Source organism: Nanorana parkeri, unplaced genomic scaffold, assembly GCF_000935625.1.
Source record: "Nanorana parkeri isolate BGI_ZX_2015 unplaced genomic scaffold, ASM93562v1 scaffold375, whole genome shotgun sequence".
Classification (NCBI taxonomy): domain Eukaryota; kingdom Metazoa; phylum Chordata; class Amphibia; order Anura; family Dicroglossidae; genus Nanorana; species Nanorana parkeri.
In genome coordinates, this window is record NW_017306643.1 from 200,851 (window position 1) to 220,795 (window position 19,945).

The 19,945-nt window shown below is 43.2% G+C and overlaps 1 protein-coding gene across 1 annotated transcript in view; it reads left to right on the forward strand.

The window, feature by feature from the left end:
- EDC4 (enhancer of mRNA decapping 4) overlaps window positions 1-19,945 on the forward strand; it is a 631,081-nt gene that overhangs the window by 195,701 nt on the left and 415,435 nt on the right. Inside the window, exons 9-10 of the mRNA XM_018559011.1 lie at window positions 18,793-18,892; window positions 18,999-19,176. Of these exons, the coding sequence (XP_018414513.1) occupies window positions 18,793-18,892; window positions 18,999-19,176 (278 nt within the window). The remainder of the gene's footprint in view (window positions 1-18,792; window positions 18,893-18,998; window positions 19,177-19,945) is intronic.

A 19,945-nucleotide genomic window follows, 5' to 3' on the forward strand; every position in this document is an offset into this window, starting at 1 on the left:
AGCCTGTAGCTTACTTTTTAACCTCTTGCATAGCGACCACTGCTCCACTGTCAGAACGGTGTACAGCGGTGCTCCTGCTCCCGATCAGCCGACGAGTGGCAGCCTGGCCAGCTGAGCTCTCATTGCACCTGACGGTGAGCGTCCCACTACACGCACAGTGTACTTCGCCTCAACTGGTCATCCGGCCACAAGATTCACCTTCCAACATCCATGGACTGAACAGAAGCCCCACAGCCCGGAGCTCACTCCCACACAGACTAGCCACAGATTCCGCCCTGCGAGCCGTGCTGACAATTAACGGCAAGATACCACCTCGTCCGTCCAAAAGTGAGTCTGCATCAATAGTTACACTATATCTTTTAACTGTTTAACTGTTAAACACCCAGTATTCCAGGGTTATAGCGCTCCTTTCGTTGTTTCACATTGTCTACAGGGTTCCTCTCCCTGATTTAGGAGCTCGCTCACCCACACCCGGTATTTAAAGTTTTTTTTTTTTATTTACTTAATTATATATAAAATAAAAAAAAGTTTTTTTAAGATAGTGCTTTTAAAGTTTTTCTAAGTCATTTAAGGTTTTTCCATACTGTCCACACCTGTTGTGCGCTCGCCACTCCCATTGCTTTTATCAGTGTAAAGATACAAAGTCATGCCTCTCTGGAGAACTCGGCTATTATCAACACCATCATTTAGGTAGGGAGACCCCAAGGGTTATAAGGCCCAAACTGAAACTCGACTAACAGTAAATAAAATCATATTATCGACAGACCACCGTATTAGGATGCAATATGCTAGAGAGAATAGGTGGCATACTTTTAAGGAAGCAATGTTAATAAAAAAGTAAATTTTTCTTAAAATTTTTTTTTAAGAGATTGAAGAAGGATATCGGTGGAGCCCAAGGTCTCAGACCTAAGATGTGGGTCAAAAGGTTCCGAGCCTAATTTAAATGGTAATGGTGAAGGGGGGCATCTCCAAGACTTCGGGGCATCTCAGGTTGTCCAGAGCACGGGAACAAGAGGCACAACGGTGCGAGGAAGAGCCAGGCAAGTCCGGGAAGACCGTCTAGCAAGTGGGTGGTGGAGATACTGAAAGAGGAGAAAGCATACCTTTAAAGAAAGGTAGATGAGGGCAGTAGATCATTTTCTTATCATCTTGCAGGGGTTCAATTGCCAAAGGTAGGGGATAGACCCCTTCAGCCTGGGATATGTGAAACATAACGACCGGCCCTGGCGGGTCCAGGGTTCCTCCAGCGCGGTGTGGCAGTCTTAGAAGTCATCTTGACTGCAGGGCCTCGCGATTCACCCGAGTGGTTGTGATCCGAGTCGCTCCTGGAGCTTTTAGAAGAGGCAGTGGGGTTGTCACGGGAATTCTGAGAGGCCTAGTGACGCCAGCTTAGCTTGGGTTTCCTCTAAAGTCACACAGGCATGGTGCCTACCGCCGTGTGAGAATAGTAGACGAAACGGGAATCCCCATTTGTACTGGATGTGATGTTTGGTGATGATCTCCAGACAGGGTCGTAGGGCTCTTCGTTTGGAAATAGTCGAGGGCGCCAAGTCCGCAAATAGTTGAAATTCGTGGCCCTGGAAGGACAATGGGGCCTGAGCTGCCTTGGCCCTTGCTAACGCCATAAGTGCCTCCTTAGTGCGGTAGAAGTGTAATTTAACTAACACATCTTGTGGGGGCCCATCTGGTCGTTTGCGGTTCAAGGTCCTGTGGACCCTCTCGATCTCCAGCCTATCTAGGGGGAGCTCCGGAGCCAGCTCCTGAAAGAGTGCCGTTGTGGTAGCGTACAGATCCGTGATGTGCTCAGGTAGGCCTCTTATGCGAAGATTGGAGCGGCGGGATCTATTTTCAAGATCTTCCAGTTTGGAGAGTAGCTGAGAGTTCTCCTCACACAGGGTACCTAGATCTCCGGTGACTACAGACAGGTCCGCTTTAATGTCATCACAGCGATCTTCTAGGGCCGCAGTGCGGTGGCCTATATCACTGATCTCCTTCAGGAGCCTGTCTGTGATTTGTTTGGAAGTGGAATGCAGGGCCTTTTGCAGCATAGATTCAAACCTTTGCAGGAGCGCTGACTGAGACCGAAAGATCTCCAGCCTATCTAGGGGGAGCTCCGGAGCCAGCTCCTGAAAGAGTGCCGTTGTGGTAGCGTACAGATCCGTGATGTGCTCAGGTAGGCCTCTTATGCGAAGATTGGAGCGGCGGGATCTATTTTCAAGATCTTCCAGTTTGGAGAGTAGCTGAGAGTTCTCCTCACACAGGGTACCTAGATCTCCGGTGACTACAGACAGGTCCGCTTTAATGTCATCACAGCGATCTTCTAGGGCCGCAGTGCGGTGGCCTATATCACTGATCTCCTTCAGGAGCCTGTCTGTGATTTGTTTGGAAGTGGAATGCAGGGCCTTTTGCAGCATAGATTCAAACCTTTGCAGGAGCGCTGACTGAGACCGAATCAGGGATCAATCGCCCTGTCTGCCACTAACGTCCTCGTCATCCATGTCACTGCTGGAGTTTGAGACGGTTGGGCGCACGGGAGAGTGAGTCGCGGGCGCCATTTTGGCTTGGGTCGTTTCAGAAACCGGCTTGTTTTTCTTATTCTGTGAGGTCCGGGGGCCGGAGGAAGAAATTTTTCGGATCAGGGAGGATTCCGATACCCGTAGAAGTGTGGTAGGTATGTGGGAAGCACGAGGCTCCCGGCTTAGAAGAGGTTTGTTCGGGCGGGCTACGAAGCTGTCTCAGGGGACGTCTGTCATGACAGCCGCGCGCATGTGCCTCCGACATTTTAAACTTTTTCATAATTGCGATCCAGGACAATTAAAAATAGGAATTGGATCTTTACGTTGGATACCCTAACACCAAAAGGATTAAACGTTGACTTTGACTTAAATTGCTTTTTAACCAATAAATCCCCTATGTATATTTCTCTCTGTAGATTGTAATTTAACTTTTTTAAATATTTAGACTTTTTTATCTAATATTGCACATATTTTTTAAATTAAGTTTAAAAAACCCCAGTACCAGATTTATGTAGACTTGCCGGTATAATATAGATCTGTCCCCTGGATCATAAAGCAGAATCTATATTAATAGTGGTTTTAAAAGTCGTCCTGCTAATAAGAATTCATCAATGGACTGATCTTGTATGAAACACATGTTCCATATATCTCAGATGACATCTAGTGGTGTCTTTGCATATTGACCTAGATGTTAAATATAAAGAAATCAACCTGTGGTATTGAGAGTTAGACCTGCGTCGGGGCGGGGCTACACATCTCAATACCACGCACAACAAGGAAGTACAGGACATCCATACGCTGCCTGTGAGCTGCCGATCTATTCGATCTATTCATTTTTAACTGTGAGTTACTACTTTTTTTAAATAAATGTTTGTCGACTACACCATGAGGAGTTTCCCTGTTTATTTTCGTTAAATATCGATCCATGGGACTCTGATGAGACGTTTGCTGGGACTACATATCAGCTTCTCATCTCTTTATTGCCTACAAACAATAATGGTTTGGTGAGTGCGCACCCCAGAGGGGAGTTTTGTCGTGAACACATGGTGTGGGACAAAGATTATTAAGCACCTTTTTTTTGAAGTTTTTTCATCATCAATATATTATATATATTTGGACTAAATAACAGTTTGGACTCACTTTATTAATCACTTGCATATATGACCTTTGCATTGATTTGATGCATGTTTATTTGATACTAATTGATTGCAACAAGGAATTTTATTATAATAAGGTTTATTTCATTGCACTTTTGCACAAAGTGAAATTTGGTATTTTATATCTCACTGGCTATCACCATGGTATGGTAGCAGATTATGCACTAAAGATTCTAAACACCTATATATTTTTTCGGCACTAGCTCCGCCCAACTGTTTTCTATTGGACGGGACTAGCTGTCATTACAATGATAGCTTGTCGGAGCCGGCGGTCATATCAAAGCCAGCTCCGACAAGCTCTCATGACAGTCCAGCGTCCCCTGGTTACTAGGTAACCAGGAGATGCTGAACTTTCATTACACACTGAGATTCTCAGTGTAATGACACATCAGTGTCCGTGGTTAGCTGCTAACCAGGGGACGCTGATCTGTCTCTGCATGCAAGTGGCCAGAGCCAACCATGAGATGACGGCTGGCTCCGCCAAGTTATCAGTAGCAGGTTGTCGGCCAGCCATTCCAGCTTCAGCTTTCACCTCGGCTCAGTCGAGCTGAAGCATACGCCTTCGGCTTGACTGAGCAGCTCGGCCAACTTCGGGAGCTGTACGGGCTCAAGTGAATAGCCCGTACAGCAGCCCGCGGTTCTACTCAACCGAAGGGTCCTGGGGCCGAAGCTAGCCGAAGGATCAGCCGAAGCTATGGCTAGATCCTTCGGCAGCTTTGTGAATAACCCCCATAGTACTATGTGTCCCCAGTTATGAATGAACAGGCTGTGATTTACATCACAGCCTGTTCATTCATGAATTTCTGAATGGGGAGTAGCACTCCCTATGGAGGCTTCTCCCCATTCATAAACTGCTTGATAGTAAATATTTTACTATCAGCAGTTTCTGAATGGAATGGGAAGCCTCTGTACTGAGTGCTTCCCATTCATTGAGTGCTGAGGCTGCAGAAAAAAGACATTTTAAACTTTTTCATAATTGCGATCCAGGACAATTAAAAATAGGAATTGGATCTTTACGTTGGATACCCTAACACCAAAAGGATTAAACGTTGACTTTGACTTAAATTGCTTTTTAACCAATAAATCCCCTATGTATATTTCTCTCTGTAGATTGTAATTTAACTTTTTTAAATATTTAGACTTTTTTATCTAATATTGCACATATTTTTTAAATTAAGTTTAAAAAACCCCAGTACCAGATTTATGTAGACTTGCCGGTATAATATAGATCTGTCCCCTGGATCATAAAGCAGAATCTATATTAATAGTGGTTTTAAAAGTCGTCCTGCTAATAAGAATTCATCAATGGACTGATCTTGTATGAAACACATGTTCCATATATCTCAGATGACATCTAGTGGTGTCTTTGCATATTGACCTAGATGTTAAATATAAAGAAATCAACCTGTGGTATTGAGAGTTAGACCTGCGTCGGGGCGGGGCTACACATCTCAATACCACGCACAACAAGGAAGTACAGGACATCCATACGCTGCCTGTGAGCTGCCGATCTATTCGATCTATTCATTTTTAACTGTGAGTTACTACTTTTTTTAAATAAATGTTTGTCGACTACACCATGAGGAGTTTCCCTGTTTATTTTCGTTAAATATCGATCCATGGGACTCTGATGAGACGTTTGCTGGGACTACATATCAGCTTCTCATCTCTTTATTGCCTACAAACAATAATGGTTTGGTGAGTGCGCACCCCAGAGGGGAGTTTTGTCGTGAACACATGGTGTGGGACAAAGATTATTAAGCACCTTTTTTTTGAAGTTTTTTCATCATCAATATATTATATATATTTGGACTAAATAACAGTTTGGACTCACTTTATTAATCACTTGCATATATGACCTTTGCATTGATTTGATGCATGTTTATTTGATACTAATTGATTGCAACAAGGAATTTTATTATAATAAGGTTTATTTCATTGCACTTTTGCACAAAGTGAAATTTGGTATTTTATATCTCACTGGCTATCACCATGGTATGGTAGCAGATTATGCACTAAAGATTCTAAACACCTATATATTTTTTCGGCACTAGCTCCGCCCAACTGTTTTCTATTGGACGGGACTAGCTGTCATTACAATGATAGCTTGTCGGAGCCGGCGGTCATATCAAAGCCAGCTCCGACAAGCTCTCATGACAGTCCAGCGTCCCCTGGTTACTAGGTAACCAGGAGATGCTGAACTTTCATTACACACTGAGATTCTCAGTGTAATGACACATCAGTGTCCGTGGTTAGCTGCTAACCAGGGGACGCTGATCTGTCTCTGCATGCAAGTGGCCAGAGCCAACCATGAGATGACGGCTGGCTCCGCCAAGTTATCAGTAGCAGGTTGTCGGCCAGCCATTCCAGCTTCAGCTTTCACCTCGGCTCAGTCGAGCTGAAGCATACGCCTTCGGCTTGACTGAGCAGCTCGGCCAACTTCGGGAGCTGTACGGGCTCAAGTGAATAGCCCGTACAGCAGCCCGCGGTTCTACTCAACCGAAGGGTCCTGGGGCCGAAGCTAGCCGAAGGATCAGCCGAAGCTATGGCTAGATCCTTCGGCAGCTTTGTGAATAACCCCCATAGTACTATGTGTCCCCAGTTATGAATGAACAGGCTGTGATTTACATCACAGCCTGTTCATTCATGAATTTCTGAATGGGGAGTAGCACTCACTATGGAGGCTTCTCCCCATTCATAAACTGCTTGATAGTAAATATTTTACTATCAGCAGTTTCTGAATGGAATGGGAAGCCTCTGTACTGAGTGCTTCCCATTCATTGAGTGCTGAGGCTGCAGAAAAATAAATTGAGGATTTGGTGTCCTCAATTTCTTTTTCTATTTCAAAAGGGAAATGTCAGGGGTCTGTTTAGACCCCAGAGATTTCACCGTAGCCCCCCCAACAGTAAAAAAAATAAATACAAAATTATTAAAAAATAAATAAAAAATGTTAAAAAAAATAAAATTAAAAAATGTAAAACAAAATAAAATTATTTAAAAAAAAATAAAAAATGTGTTAAAAAAACCTAATAAAAACACACACACATATTGTGGTGCACACCATGCACATGCGCTGCAGTGCGTTGTTAGAACGCATCGCAGTGCATGATCTTTTTAATTTATTTTCTTTTAAAAAAACATTAAATTAACTGTGGCAAGACATGGCAAAGCTTTGTGACTCATTGCCATGCGTTGTGATGCCTTGTGTCGCAATTAAATATACACCTGTATCATTTTATCACAACACAAACACCAAAACAATTTTTTACATAAGTCAAATATTTACAGTTTTGCATACCTTAATTTTTTTACCTTTTCGCAAAAAGGCGCAATTACAAATTTGCTAATATTTGTTATTTATTAACTAAATACAGTTTTATCTTTTTAGATTTAGCCAGAAAATAATTTTTTTGTGCATGGATACTGATTTTGGTGTGTTTTAACAATTGGATTGTGTATTTTTATTGGTTTAATATTAATTTGAGAAACATTTGCGCAATTATCGCAGGGCCTACAAATTCAGTATCACCATCTATTTATTCTACCGGGCCTGCATGGTTTGGGGGTCTTTTACAAACTCTAGCAACCCAGCAGTTGAAAATCAAATCAATAGGAAAAAATTGCAAAAATGGCTTGGCCAGCTGATTTGAAAAATGTTCCGGAGGGCTTGGCAGCGAAAGGGTTAATCATAGATTCTTTAAAAACTTACATTCAAGGCTTAATAGGCAGAGCTGTATAATTCCTCCACTGGCAAACAGCTTCTCTCCCAGTGATCAGCGTGATGACATCAGGAGTTAAAATGCACAGACTCCAGTTGAGCTTGAAGACTCTGAATACATTTAGTATTTTGATTCGTATGAGAAATAGTATTATCCAGTTTTGTCTCTAAGGAATCAATCCACAATCCCAAATCTCGGATGTCTGAACATATATATGTGGTGATTTGCTTAGCTATCCTGGAAAGAGAATGTTCAAGCATGTCAGAAAACGTTGATAGGAGGCTCAGGCCATCACACGCCTCAGCCACATCTAAATCACTGACATCAGCATCAGGGCTAGAGGGAGCAGACACTTGCTGGGATAAAAGCATGTCCTCTAAGGTTTGCTCAATAAAGGATGAAGTAGAAGCAGGGGAGTGCGCTTGCTGAGCAGGTTTGCTCACACAATTCGATGTAGTGCCCGAGGCACTGCTTCCAGAGACCTAGTGGACTGCCATGTGGGGGTCGGGTGCCGCCACCATCTTGGACATGCCGTCTAACTGGGGGGGCAGCTGACCTCCCACCCCCCAGTTAGGTACCTGGTAACTAATTTTCCAGGAATCTTCCAGGGCAGCAGGAATTTGCGTCCTGCTTGTTGAGGGGTGTGTTTCAACATGGTGTTTTTTTTTGTATATCTGGTGGTCCTTCCGCCTTTTGGTTCTATTGTAAAACTGAGGTGGTGGGGCGGCACTGCCCCTTTTATTTTTGGATGATGTGTTTCCTGTTTGTAGGTGGGTGGATCCTATCTCTCCTGGGCTGCCCTGGAAGATTACTGGAAAAGAAGTTACCAGATACCTATTTTCTCTTCCGTTCATTGAAGGGGGCAGCCCAGGTTTTTTATTTTGTTCCCATTCTTCAGCGTGGATCTTCAAAAAAGAGCTGAGCTGGGTGATGGGCTGGATATCCTAGATCCTTGTAGTCTCCCCAGCTTGGCCGACAATTGCACGCAGAGCCGTCCCTGACGGCTGGTGCGGCTGCGACAGCCCCTGCCAGGATTCAGGGTGGCCTGTGAGATATCTCATTGGGGGGGGGGCGCACATATGACAGAGCGACCAGGGGCTGCTTTGTCTGTGTCCCCTCTAGTGTAATAGTGCCCCCATTTCTGTGGGAGCTGGACTGCGGTAGATATCGGTACCCTGGCATCAGCCTGGACCCATAAGTATGTCCCTCTCTGCCCTTGTGGTGTTGTATGGAAGGGACTCATGGGTGCTTCCACCTTTCCTCCACATGGGGGGAATATCATGGGGGTCCCACTTGCTTGTGGGGGTTCACCTTGGGTGTTGGGTTGCATCCTCCCTCACCCTGGTACCGTGCTGCAGGTGGGCTCTCTCATGTACTGATGTCTTCAGCTGGTCTCTTTCTTCTCTCTCCACGGATAGGATTGGGATGGACAGATGGCCGTTGTGGCTCTTCTGCTGTTTCCTTGGGGTGGTACGCTATGGGGGCTATCCCCTACTGCTGGCTGATGCTTAGTGTTGTGTGGCATTGGGCAGGTCTGTTGAATGGGGGTCGCAGTACGCTACGGGGGCTATCCCCTACTGCTGGCTGATGCTTAGTGTTGTGTGGCATTGGGCAGGTCTGTTGAGTTCTTGGGGGCCGATTGCTGCTTGGGCTGAATTTTATGTGTGGGGGGTGCTGTAAACTCTGCGGTAGAGACCATGTGTGTCACTCCCCTCGCCTCGGTATGTCAGATTTTTCCTCTGGTGGCGTCTGGGGTCCATGCCCCCATTGTCACTCTCGCTTCTGTTTGATGTTGTGTGGAACAAGTGAGCTTCTCTTCCCCATTGCTCTGAGTATTCTGGGGAAGAGGATGACATCCACTTGCTTGTGGCCTTCTTGGATACTGTACTCCTGGACAGTCAGGTAGTGCTATGTGGGCTTCGTCTTTTTCGCAAGGTGAGGGTTCTCTTCACCTATTATGCAGGTTGTGTACCACTCAGCTAATGGTCTCCTCTGAAATATTGCTGACACTGTCCTTCCTTCTGGAAGGTGGCTGCTTTTGTTCCCCATGGTTCCTGCGTATGTGGCCACCGCTCAGGGCAGTCTTTACCACGGGACAAAAGGTGCAGCTGCCCCTGGCCCCATAAATTAAAGGGGTCCACAACAGCTGTCCCTTTCGCCCCCATCGGCAGAGAAACAAAGCTGCGGGAACGTTGGTGGGGAGACAGAACGGCCATCCATTGTCGGTAGCAGCAGTGTGGGAAATTACTGGCTGTCTGTGTGTGTGCCTCCTTCTGTGATCTCCTCCCCAGATGCGTGTCACAGAGATCAGGCACAGAGGAGAAGGAGGGGGGAGGGCACATCCAGGCACCTGACAACATGAAAGGTAAATCTGAAAAAAAAAAAAAAAAATGTATTATCTTTATTCGCTAATATCTGTATTTAACTTCACATGGACAGCAAATGTTAGCACTTGCACACATGCTTGGACTGGGAGCAGAACTGTGAAGGAAGAATCTGGACTGTATTGCATTTACACTGGCTGCATATCACTAAACAAAGTATATCCAGTCCATGTGTTCAGTAATATGCTGTGTAATTGCAATACATAAATTTAAACAAAGTCTTAATGTATGATTTATCACATAATGCAGAACAAATATACCAGTAAGTGGTTATGTTAGTAAAACTATATTGCATTTACATTGCATGCCCCTCACACTTGTTGCACAGTGTACTGCATATGCATTCTACATATAATATATGGAGGCATTTGTTAAAAATGTAATGCACTGTGCAGCTAGTGTTCGGGGACATGAAATGTAAATGCACTACAGATTTTACTAATGTAACCATGTAGTGCTACATTTGTTCTATACTACTTGATAAATCATACAATAAGATTTTTAATTGAAATTGTATGGTATGATTTAACTAGTAGTTCAAAACAAATGTACCAATACATGGTTATATTAGTAAAATTGGTATTACATTTACAATCCATGTACCTGAACACTTGCTGCATGGTGCATTACATTTTAAACATATGCATTCTACATATAATATAGACTTATGGGTCAAACATATGTATTGTGGAGTCCATTGCGTTGCAGAGTGCTGAGTTTATTGCATTAGTGCATCAAACTGTATATACAGTATATCTATATTTACACATGCATATGTTATTATTTTTTAGTTTCCCTGGAAGGCTATGTAGGTGGATATGGGGGTCTGGGTCGGGAAGTGGGATGGCAGGTAATGGAAATGAGTGGGTTGTGGGGGCCCATGAGCAAAGTTTTGCCCAGGGACCACTTAATATTAAAGATTACCCTACCACCGCTCCAAGCTCCACAGTCTTGAGTATGTCTGCATGCCTCCCTGGATAGTGGCTCAGTTGCTGGTCTGTTGACCTGGAGAAGAGGTATGCACTGACAGGAACTGCCTTCAGGGTGACCGCTTGTTTGGAGCTAGGATGGATATCATGGCTAGCTTTTTGCCTCTTTACCATGGCTTGAGAGTGGTAAGGATCCTTGGCGTAGCAGGATCCTTCCTTCTCCACTACCAACGCCCTTTTCGCCCTCTGGCGCCTCTGGTAGGGTCAGAAGTCTGGTAGCTTTGCCTTCGCCGGTGGGCTGTTGAGTGTTTTTTTTTTTGCCACGGCCTTGGTGTCCCAGACTTTCATTGAGTGGGTAAGTGCTGGTGCCAGGGTCTGGAGGGTGATCTGGTGTTCCCTATGTGTGTGAAACTGGCAGATCGTCAAGTCCATGGTCGTCAGTGTGTCTGCAATGCTTTGCTGCATGCGGCACCCTTGTACCCTTTTGTAAGCTGTCAGTGTCTGCAGTTTGTCATCTTCTGTAACTCTAGTGCTGGTCTGCTGACCAGACTTCTAGGAAGATGCTGACAGACCTACCCTTTAAAATAGACGCATACCTGACTTGCAGGAGCAGCTGCACGGTATGCATCTCTATCGGATGCAGACTGCAGAGCTGCTCCTCCCAGCACTGAGATTCTTTCAGCTGGAGCTCCATTCTGAGCTTCTGCCGAAGGATGGATTAGTGAGTTCTGCAGCAGACCTCGCTAATCACCACTAGAGCACCAGGGATCGATCGTGCCTCCTCACAGCCTCCTCCCTGCAAAAAGGTAATCAGGAGAGGGGGCTCTGTATTTTATATGTGGATGTGCGGGGGGAGGGGGGAATATGTAGAAGCCACACTGCCGCGCCAAGGCACCTCTGCAAAGTGTGGTCCTAACTCTACAGGTGAAACTCAAATAATTAAAATATCGTGCAAAGTTCATTTATTTCACTAATGCAACTTAAAAGGTGAAACTAATATATGAAATACTCATTACATGCAAAGCAAGATAGTTCAAGCCGTGATTTGTCATAATTGTGATGATTATGGCTTACAGCTCATGAAAACCCCAAGAACCCCAAATCCACAACCTCAAAAAAGTAGATTATTACATGCAATCAATAAAACTAGGATTGTACAGAGAAAAATATCCGACCTCTGAAAAGTACAAGCATGCATATCTACTCAGTACTTGGTTTGGGCCACTTTTGCAGCACTTACTGCAATTACTTTTGCACGATATTCTAATTATTCGAGTTTCACCTGTTAGTATTCACACTTTGCAGAGGTGCCTTGGCGCGGCAGTGTGGCTTCTACATATTTTTGGCCAAAAGTTTGTGCAACTAAAACCTCTGATTTTAACGCATACTGTTGACAGGGCTACTTGTTTGGTTGCAGGCTGGCTGGCAGGTTGAGGCTGGGGAATTTTTGTGTTGTGTATTGTTGTAAGCCTTCCCAATGTGCGCCCTGCTATAAAGGCTGGTTATAGATTCATGCATGTACCATTTTTTCTAGTTTGTATTATTTTATATACGCAGGGGTAGAATTTTTAAATGTATGGGGCAAGTGTATTATGCTGCATTCACACCTGTATCTTTAGGTGCAATTAGGAATTCCTGTATCAGGAACTTGCATTTTCCTGCAGCAGGAATGACTAATCTGGTATTTACAAGTGGCAGCTATCACCTATTCAAGTTAATGATCAGATGACAGCAGCTGCATGTAAACGCCTGCATACCGCATGTAAAGATATGTGATATGTTTACATTTGGTTAGGAGTCAGTCACTCTCCCTGGACGCATCAATTGTGCAACTGTGGAGAGTGTTTTCTAATATGACTACATGCGGTATGCAGGTGTTTTACATGCAGCCGCTATCACCTGATCATTACCGTGAATAGGGCTGGCAGATCCTTGCTCAGTGGGACCAGTCTCCTTTGTTGCTGGACAGGTGGATGCGGGTGAGTCGGTCGGTCTAGTCCTCTCTGGTGTGTTAGCTTAGTTTCCTGTTTCTGTTGAGCAGGAAGTACTTTCCTTCGGTGCACCGGAAGGTGCTGACAAGGGATGCCAGTCTCTAGGACTGGAGTAACATGACCGGACAATGGTCATCCGGGCCACTGGCCAAGTCTGGGTTGCAAGTAAAGGTTTTCAAGCACTGGACGGACCTTCAGCACAGAAATCTTTTCAGGATTCTGTTGGACAATGCTACAGGTGTGGCTTCTATGTCTTCTCAGGGGGGCATATGGAGTTCGTCCACTGTACTTTAGGCGTCTCACATTCTGCATTGTGCGGAAAGTCGCATTTTGACTCTGTCCGCAGTATACATACCAGGTGTGAATTATTGGCGAGACTCTGGATATTTGGGCAGAAGCAGTGGAGACTCTGGTGGAACCGTGGGACAGGTACGGACTCGTGTATGCCTTCCCTCCTCTGCAGTTTTTATTGAGGCTGCTGTGGATGGTGGAAGTCGGGGGATTACGGTTGTCCTGGTGGCTCCGGATTGGGCTTTTCGTCCCTGGAATGCGCACCTGGTGCACCTGGTCACGGTTGTTCCATTGTGGTTTCCTCTTCTGCTAGATCTCCTTTTGCAAGACCAGTGTTGCCATCCTTTTTTCTGTCGCTGGCTTACAGTGGGGCCGGGTGTTGTTGGCTAGGTGGCTGTTGGTTTCGGTCATCTCTGATTTTGTTAGGGCTTGTAGTCTACATCTCGGGAAAATATATCATCACACTTGGGAGGCTTATGGTTGTGGTTCATGTCTCTCCGGATGTTGGCATGTGTCTTCTCTGTGGCTAGGGTGTTGGCTTTCTTTGAAGGCGATTGGGTCAGCATTTGGCACTGGTACTGTCTCTAGATCAGGTTTTGTCATTGGCTATCTTTTTTGAGGGTCCTTTGGCTTCACTTGCCTGATTCATGACTTTCTCTAGGGGGTGTCTCATGTTTCCTTTTCGGTTTGTTCGCCTTGCCTACGTGAAATCTGATTCTGGTGCTTTTCTTTTGAAAGTATGTGAGAGCTGCATTTCTTAACCTTACCCCAGAAGGTGGCCCTTTTTGGTGGCCATCTTCCAACTCGGAGAGTAGTGGACTGGCTGCCGTGTCTTGTAGGCTTCTGTTTTTGGGTTTGCAGGGGGACCAGGTGGTCCTACGTCCACGTCTATGGCCTTCTTTTTGCCTCAGGGGGTATTTGCTTTTGATGTCTTTGAGGATATAATAGTCTGGGATGGTCCTTCATTGCTTGGATGTGATTACGGCTGTGCAGGTCTCTCTTCTACCCTGAGCCTTTTCGTAGGCAGATTCCTTTTTTGTTGTTACTGAGGGTTCTGGGTAGGGTGAGGCAGCCACCATTTCACGTTGGATAGGTAGGTTATGTCAGGCCTACGCTCTTAAGGTTAGTCTCCACTCCTTCCTTTCTGCTACGTGAGTTGGCACACTCTGGGTCTTTCGTCATCGCTCAAGTTTATAAGGCGGCCACCCGGTCATCGGTGTGCTCTTTTACTAGTTTTTTTTTACATGATCTTTGACCTGGCAAATGCGGTTTTGGCCTCAAAGTTCTACTGATGGCTAATTGGTGTATGGGTGCTCTTCTTTTTTTTTTTGTTCTATTTTTTTGCCCACTCCTTGGTTCTCAATGATTTGGGACATCCCTTCCGTTGAATGATGAAATGGCTGTGTCCTTCAATGAACGTTGGAAAAAAAAGGATTTTTTGTCTGTACCTAATGTAAAATCTTTTTTTTCGGAGTTCATGTTGAGCCACCAGCAGGGCTACACTTTCATGTTTTGAGTCTAGCGTTTATCTCCCTCAGGTGGCAATATAACTAGGGATGCACCAATACTAGTATCGGTATCAATTCCGATACCGAGTATTTGGGTGAGTACTCGTACTTGCCCACCTGCTCCAATACTTATCCCAAAAATTCCGGCCAGAGGGATATTTCCTCTGACTGGCAGTTCCGCGAAGGAACATGGAGCCGGCTTCCTTGCCAATCAGGAAGCTGGGCAGCGGGATTGGCTGAGATGCCAGCTTCCCGTCTAATCAGCATGAAGCCAGCCAAACAGCATGGAGCCTGCTTTCTGGCCAATCAAGCAGCCGGGCAGCAGGTAATGGCCTGCTGCCCGGCTGCTTGATTGCCCTGGAAGCTGGCTCCGTGCTATCAGAAGTGCTGGTATTGGCGAGTGCCAAAATATAAACATTGATACTCGATACCGGAAAAACGGTACTAGTGCAACCCTAGATATAACCCTTCCGTTGAATGAAGAAATGGCTGCGTCCTTCAATGAACTCAAAGAAAATGATTTTATGGGGAGTACAAAAAATCCTATTTTTTAACTGACATTCACCAATAAATATTGTTGAGACATAGTCATTTATTCTCTAATTCCCAAGTAGAAGACCTCTGAGAGATCTGCTGGTGTGTAAGAGGAGGAAAAACAATCTTGTATAAAACAAATTTCATAATTTCTAAAGTTACAAAGACAGTAACAATATAGGTAAGGAGGAAATCGAGAACAAAAATTCAAAACGAAGGACAGTTTACAAGAGAGCAAGACCAACCCCAAAACATTAATTAAAAATATTAACAGTATAAAGATCGGGTCTGAGCATGAGGCCGCTTACAACATAAATCAGAGTTGGCGACTTGGGATAAAGTGAAGGAAAATGCTTGAACTCAAGTCTGAGGCTGTGGCACTACCAACCACTACTCCAACTCAAATTGCTCAACATTTATATAGTCCAGAAACAGAAAAAAATTAAGGTGAGCAAAGCACCTGATTTAGATGACTTGCACCCTTGTGGCCTCAAAGAATTGAGCTCTGTCATTTTGAATGTGGTTCCTACATTTAAAAAGGGATGACAGTCTTTACAAAGTAACTATATGTTAGAAATTGGGGGTGATTTAAAACAAGTAATATGAATATAAATAACATCCGTATTAATAAACCACTTCTTCCTGTTCGAGAGAGAAAGGTCAGCTAAGAACCACACACTACAAACTGAAGGTTTAAAAATAATATATTGTACACACAATTATACATGTACAGTAAGTATTACTTGAATATAGATGAAGAAAAGAGATTACATTGATGAAAAAAAACAATCCTTAGTCACCAATAATGTTATCTAACCTAGACTAATACAGCAACCTTAACTAAGCTACACTAGCATAGCCCCTACACCAAAGAAGAGATATAATTAACCAACAAAGTCGATATCCAAACCAACACATTATGCTGTAAACTTTGGTGAACACTGGGGGGGACATTGTAAGTAATAAACAGCATAATCTTGTTCACCAAGGGAAACCCTAGCCAGGTGAGGGATTTTAGAGTTTAGACCATTTTACTTTGTATACTCGGTTATCAGGTTTAGGAATCTCTAAGATGGAAACATATTGGATTCTCACTATGGACTCATGCTCACATGGCCTCACTAAAAAACTAGAGGTGACTATGTATGTGTGATTCCTGTTTCTATGTACTGTATCTATCTTATAGGTGCCACTACTCACTTTGCCTTTTTTAGATTGATTTATTTGTATAAATGATATTAGTTGCTCTTATTGCAGGTGCTATTTTTTGCTATTATGTTCTATGCATTTTTTTGTGTTAATATATATTAAAGTGAGCATGCAGTAGTATTCTCCATAATCGATCAATCATTTGTTTATATATAGTTTTTTTGTGTTTGGTGCTGCTACAATATCCATTGTGTATGTATGTATGTATGTATATTGTCCCAGTTGTAGCCACTGCACTCTATTTGTACAGGTGAACACCCATGTGCTCCTCCACAAAAAATATACACACAAATCTAAAGTAGGTATTGAGGCAATCACGGTTCTTGCAGCTAGATTAGATAAGTTAAAGCGTCAGCAGTTTATTGTCAGTGTTTCGATTGAGCTCTGTTTTTTTCGAGACAATACAATGAAAAGGTGAACAGACTTATAAACCCAAAGCCCCACCCACCAACAGTCTCTTGTGATGACATCACACAATGCAAAGATAAAAAAGACTTGTAGTGAGTCAAAAGTCAGAGAGTCACTGGTACAAAAAGAACAAATCTTTATAATCTATCAAAAAACAAAATATGCATCCTAACTAGGGCTGCAACAACAAATCAACATAATCGATTATAATCGATTATTGAAAAAGTTGTCAACTTTTTCAATCATCGATTAATCGGCTTCCGATTGGTTGGCCCTGTCCATGGCTCCACGCTGCGCGCCACACTTCCTCCCCACCTCACGCTCGCTGCTGCCAGACCCACCCGCATCCACATGCCGCACCTCCTCACGCTCACCGCCTGCCCACATCCACGATCGACACAGGGACAGGGAGAAGAAGTAAGGAGGAGCAGGTGTGGGGGGGTGACAGCTGCCGATAGACAGGTCCGACCTCAGAAACAAGTTGCTGGAAGACTGCTCAGGTAAGCCTGCCCCTTCCCCACACATGGTGCTCTATAATGTATTGCTGGGATTTGTATTCCTCTATAGCTGATGGTACATTGTGCTGTATATTATACAGAGGAATACAAATCCCAGCAATACATTATACACTGCATGTATAATGTATTGCTGGGATTTGTTGTATCCCTATAAAGCTGGTGGTATTCTGCATTGCTCTGTATAGAGGACTACAAATCAAAGAATAATACATTATACAGTGCAATGCCGAATACCACCAGCTATAGAGGACTACAAATCCCAGCAATAGTACAGTGCACTGCAGAATACCGCCAGCTATAATGTACTATTGCTGGGTTTTGTAGTCCTCTATAGCTGGTGGTATTCTGCATTGTGCTGTATAGAGGACTAGAAAAACCCAGCAATAGTACATTATACAGCGCAATGCAGAATACCGCCAGCTATAGAGGACTACAAAACCCAGCAATAGTACATTATACAGCACAATGCAGAATACCGCCAGCTATAATGTACTATTGCTGGGTTTTGTAGTCCTCTATAGCTGATGGTATTCTGCATTCATTGCTGTATAATTTTACACTTTCCATTTCACTATATTGCACACCACACTTTTTTTTTTTCTTTTTTACTTCCACCGCTCCAAGCTTGCTCCTGTGATGGACTGCAATCTCAATACAAACTAGTAGTCCCATCACTGGAGCCATTTTTTAAAATGTATTTTATTTTTTATCCGATTAATCGAACTTAATAATCGGCTAACTAATCGATTATGAAAATAATCGTTAGCTGCAGCTCTAATCCTAACTATACAAAACAAGCTAATACATTAAAAAATATCAAGTGCTATGTTCTATATCCCAAAAAATTTAAAAACTTAAGAATGATCTCAAATAGAAACTTCTTGCTGAAAAAGAAAAAAAGAAATCACAAAATGTTATGTGTACGTTTTTTGTCCTACTTTTCATCAGAAATATATTTAGAGTTCTTTAAATCAAAGTTTTACTGGTAAATAAGGGGTATGCAAGTACAAGAACTCAGATGGTTAAAGGTGGCCAAATACATTAATCAAAGGTAAGGTGGAAGCCTCGCTTATGATTAAAGTTTACAAAATGTTAGCTTGTTTAGCTGAATATGAAACACATTTTGGATTTGGTAATAGGAAGATTTATTATTTTAATTCTAAGGGAAGGTCAGTGACTGGATGCCTTTCTTACAACTACTAGTATGTACACTTATAATTATTGAAAACATGTCTAAAAGTAGTTTAATCCACATAATTAGTCACCTACTCTTTGGGATTGAATTGGATGTGTTAGTGAATTAAAAGGTACAATTAACTGTTGTATAAAGTTAAAACTGATTGTTGTACAAAGTAAGCCTTTATAGTGCATAGTTAAGTGCTGTGTGGAGCTGACTGGTATTTTACATGTTAGAATGTTACATAAATGTAAAAAAAATTACTATCAATTCTTTGAGCATTATGTTTGCAGAGGTTTTTTCTTTGTCCTTTCAATTATTACATTAAAATTAAGTTTGACTCATATTTTATAGTGTTGGTTTTCTTTATCTAGGTAACAGTAAATTAAAATGTTTTTGAAAGCTTGCATTGTAGTTTTAGGTATGATTAAAGCTGTTTGTTGTTCTTTAGTTTTTCTCCAGACCCGTTTAGCTCCAATGTTTTGCCTGGGTTAAAAGTATCTTTGGATTTGTCTGCAGAATTCCTGATTCTCACTGATGTTCAGAGAAAAGTATGTATTCATAAGCATTTTATTTGTAATTAACAAAATATCATGGTATAAAATCTCTGTGGTATAAATTTAACCTTTTTTTTTATTATTCTATTTCTGTGTGCAGGTTTTGTATGTGATGGAGTTACAGCAGAATCAGGATGAGGGAAGGGCTGCTTTCACTTCAATTTCTGAATTTTTGCTGACTCACCCAGTTTTGAGTTTTGGAATTCAAGATGTATGTCGTCATGTAAGACATTCAGAAGTTCTCCCATCAGAGGCAGAAAATGATAATGCTGGTGCAGGTGGGTAAAATAAAAAGATTTGATTATTATCCATGCAAATGTTGCATTTTTTTACTAAAAGGTTTTCCAACAGCACATATTTAAACCTTACCCTGCCAACGACGTAACACTTACGGCGGTACACAACTGTTTCCAGCTGGCCAACTCAGTAAGCCTTATGTCGGTTGCTTTCTCCCTTCTGCTAAAAGCTCATGGTCGCTTTAGTGACTGGTCAGGAAGGACTGGTCATTCCTGACCGGTCAGGAAGCCAGGCAGCCTCTGAAGCCGGTGTTCTTTCACTAGAACACTGGCTTCACAGGCAATCAGGAAGTTGGGCGACAGGTCATGATCTTCCGTCCGACTTCCTGATATTCAGAGCACAAGGCACCAAATATTGTTATCAGAGAGTCCCAAAAAAAAATATCGGTACTCTTGCTTGATACCGAAAAACCGGTATCGCTGCATCCCTAATATATACCCCTTGTTTATTTGAGTTATACAATTGGGGTGTTTTCTCTGGAAAAGTTCATGTCGGAACAAAACACGCGTTAGCAAGTTTTTACACATCATAGGTTCCTGCAATGTATGGTGATGGTCTTTCCCAATTATATTTTACACATGTGAATAGGGCTGCAATAACTAATCAATTATCATCAATTAGTTGCTTTACGATTACTTTCCGACGCCCTGCTCCCCGGTGGCTGCAGTGGTCTGTGTCCCTTTCAATACCCACTGTTATCCCTGCCTGTATCAACAGAGGCAGCGAGGGCACAGGCCTCCCCCGCTGCCC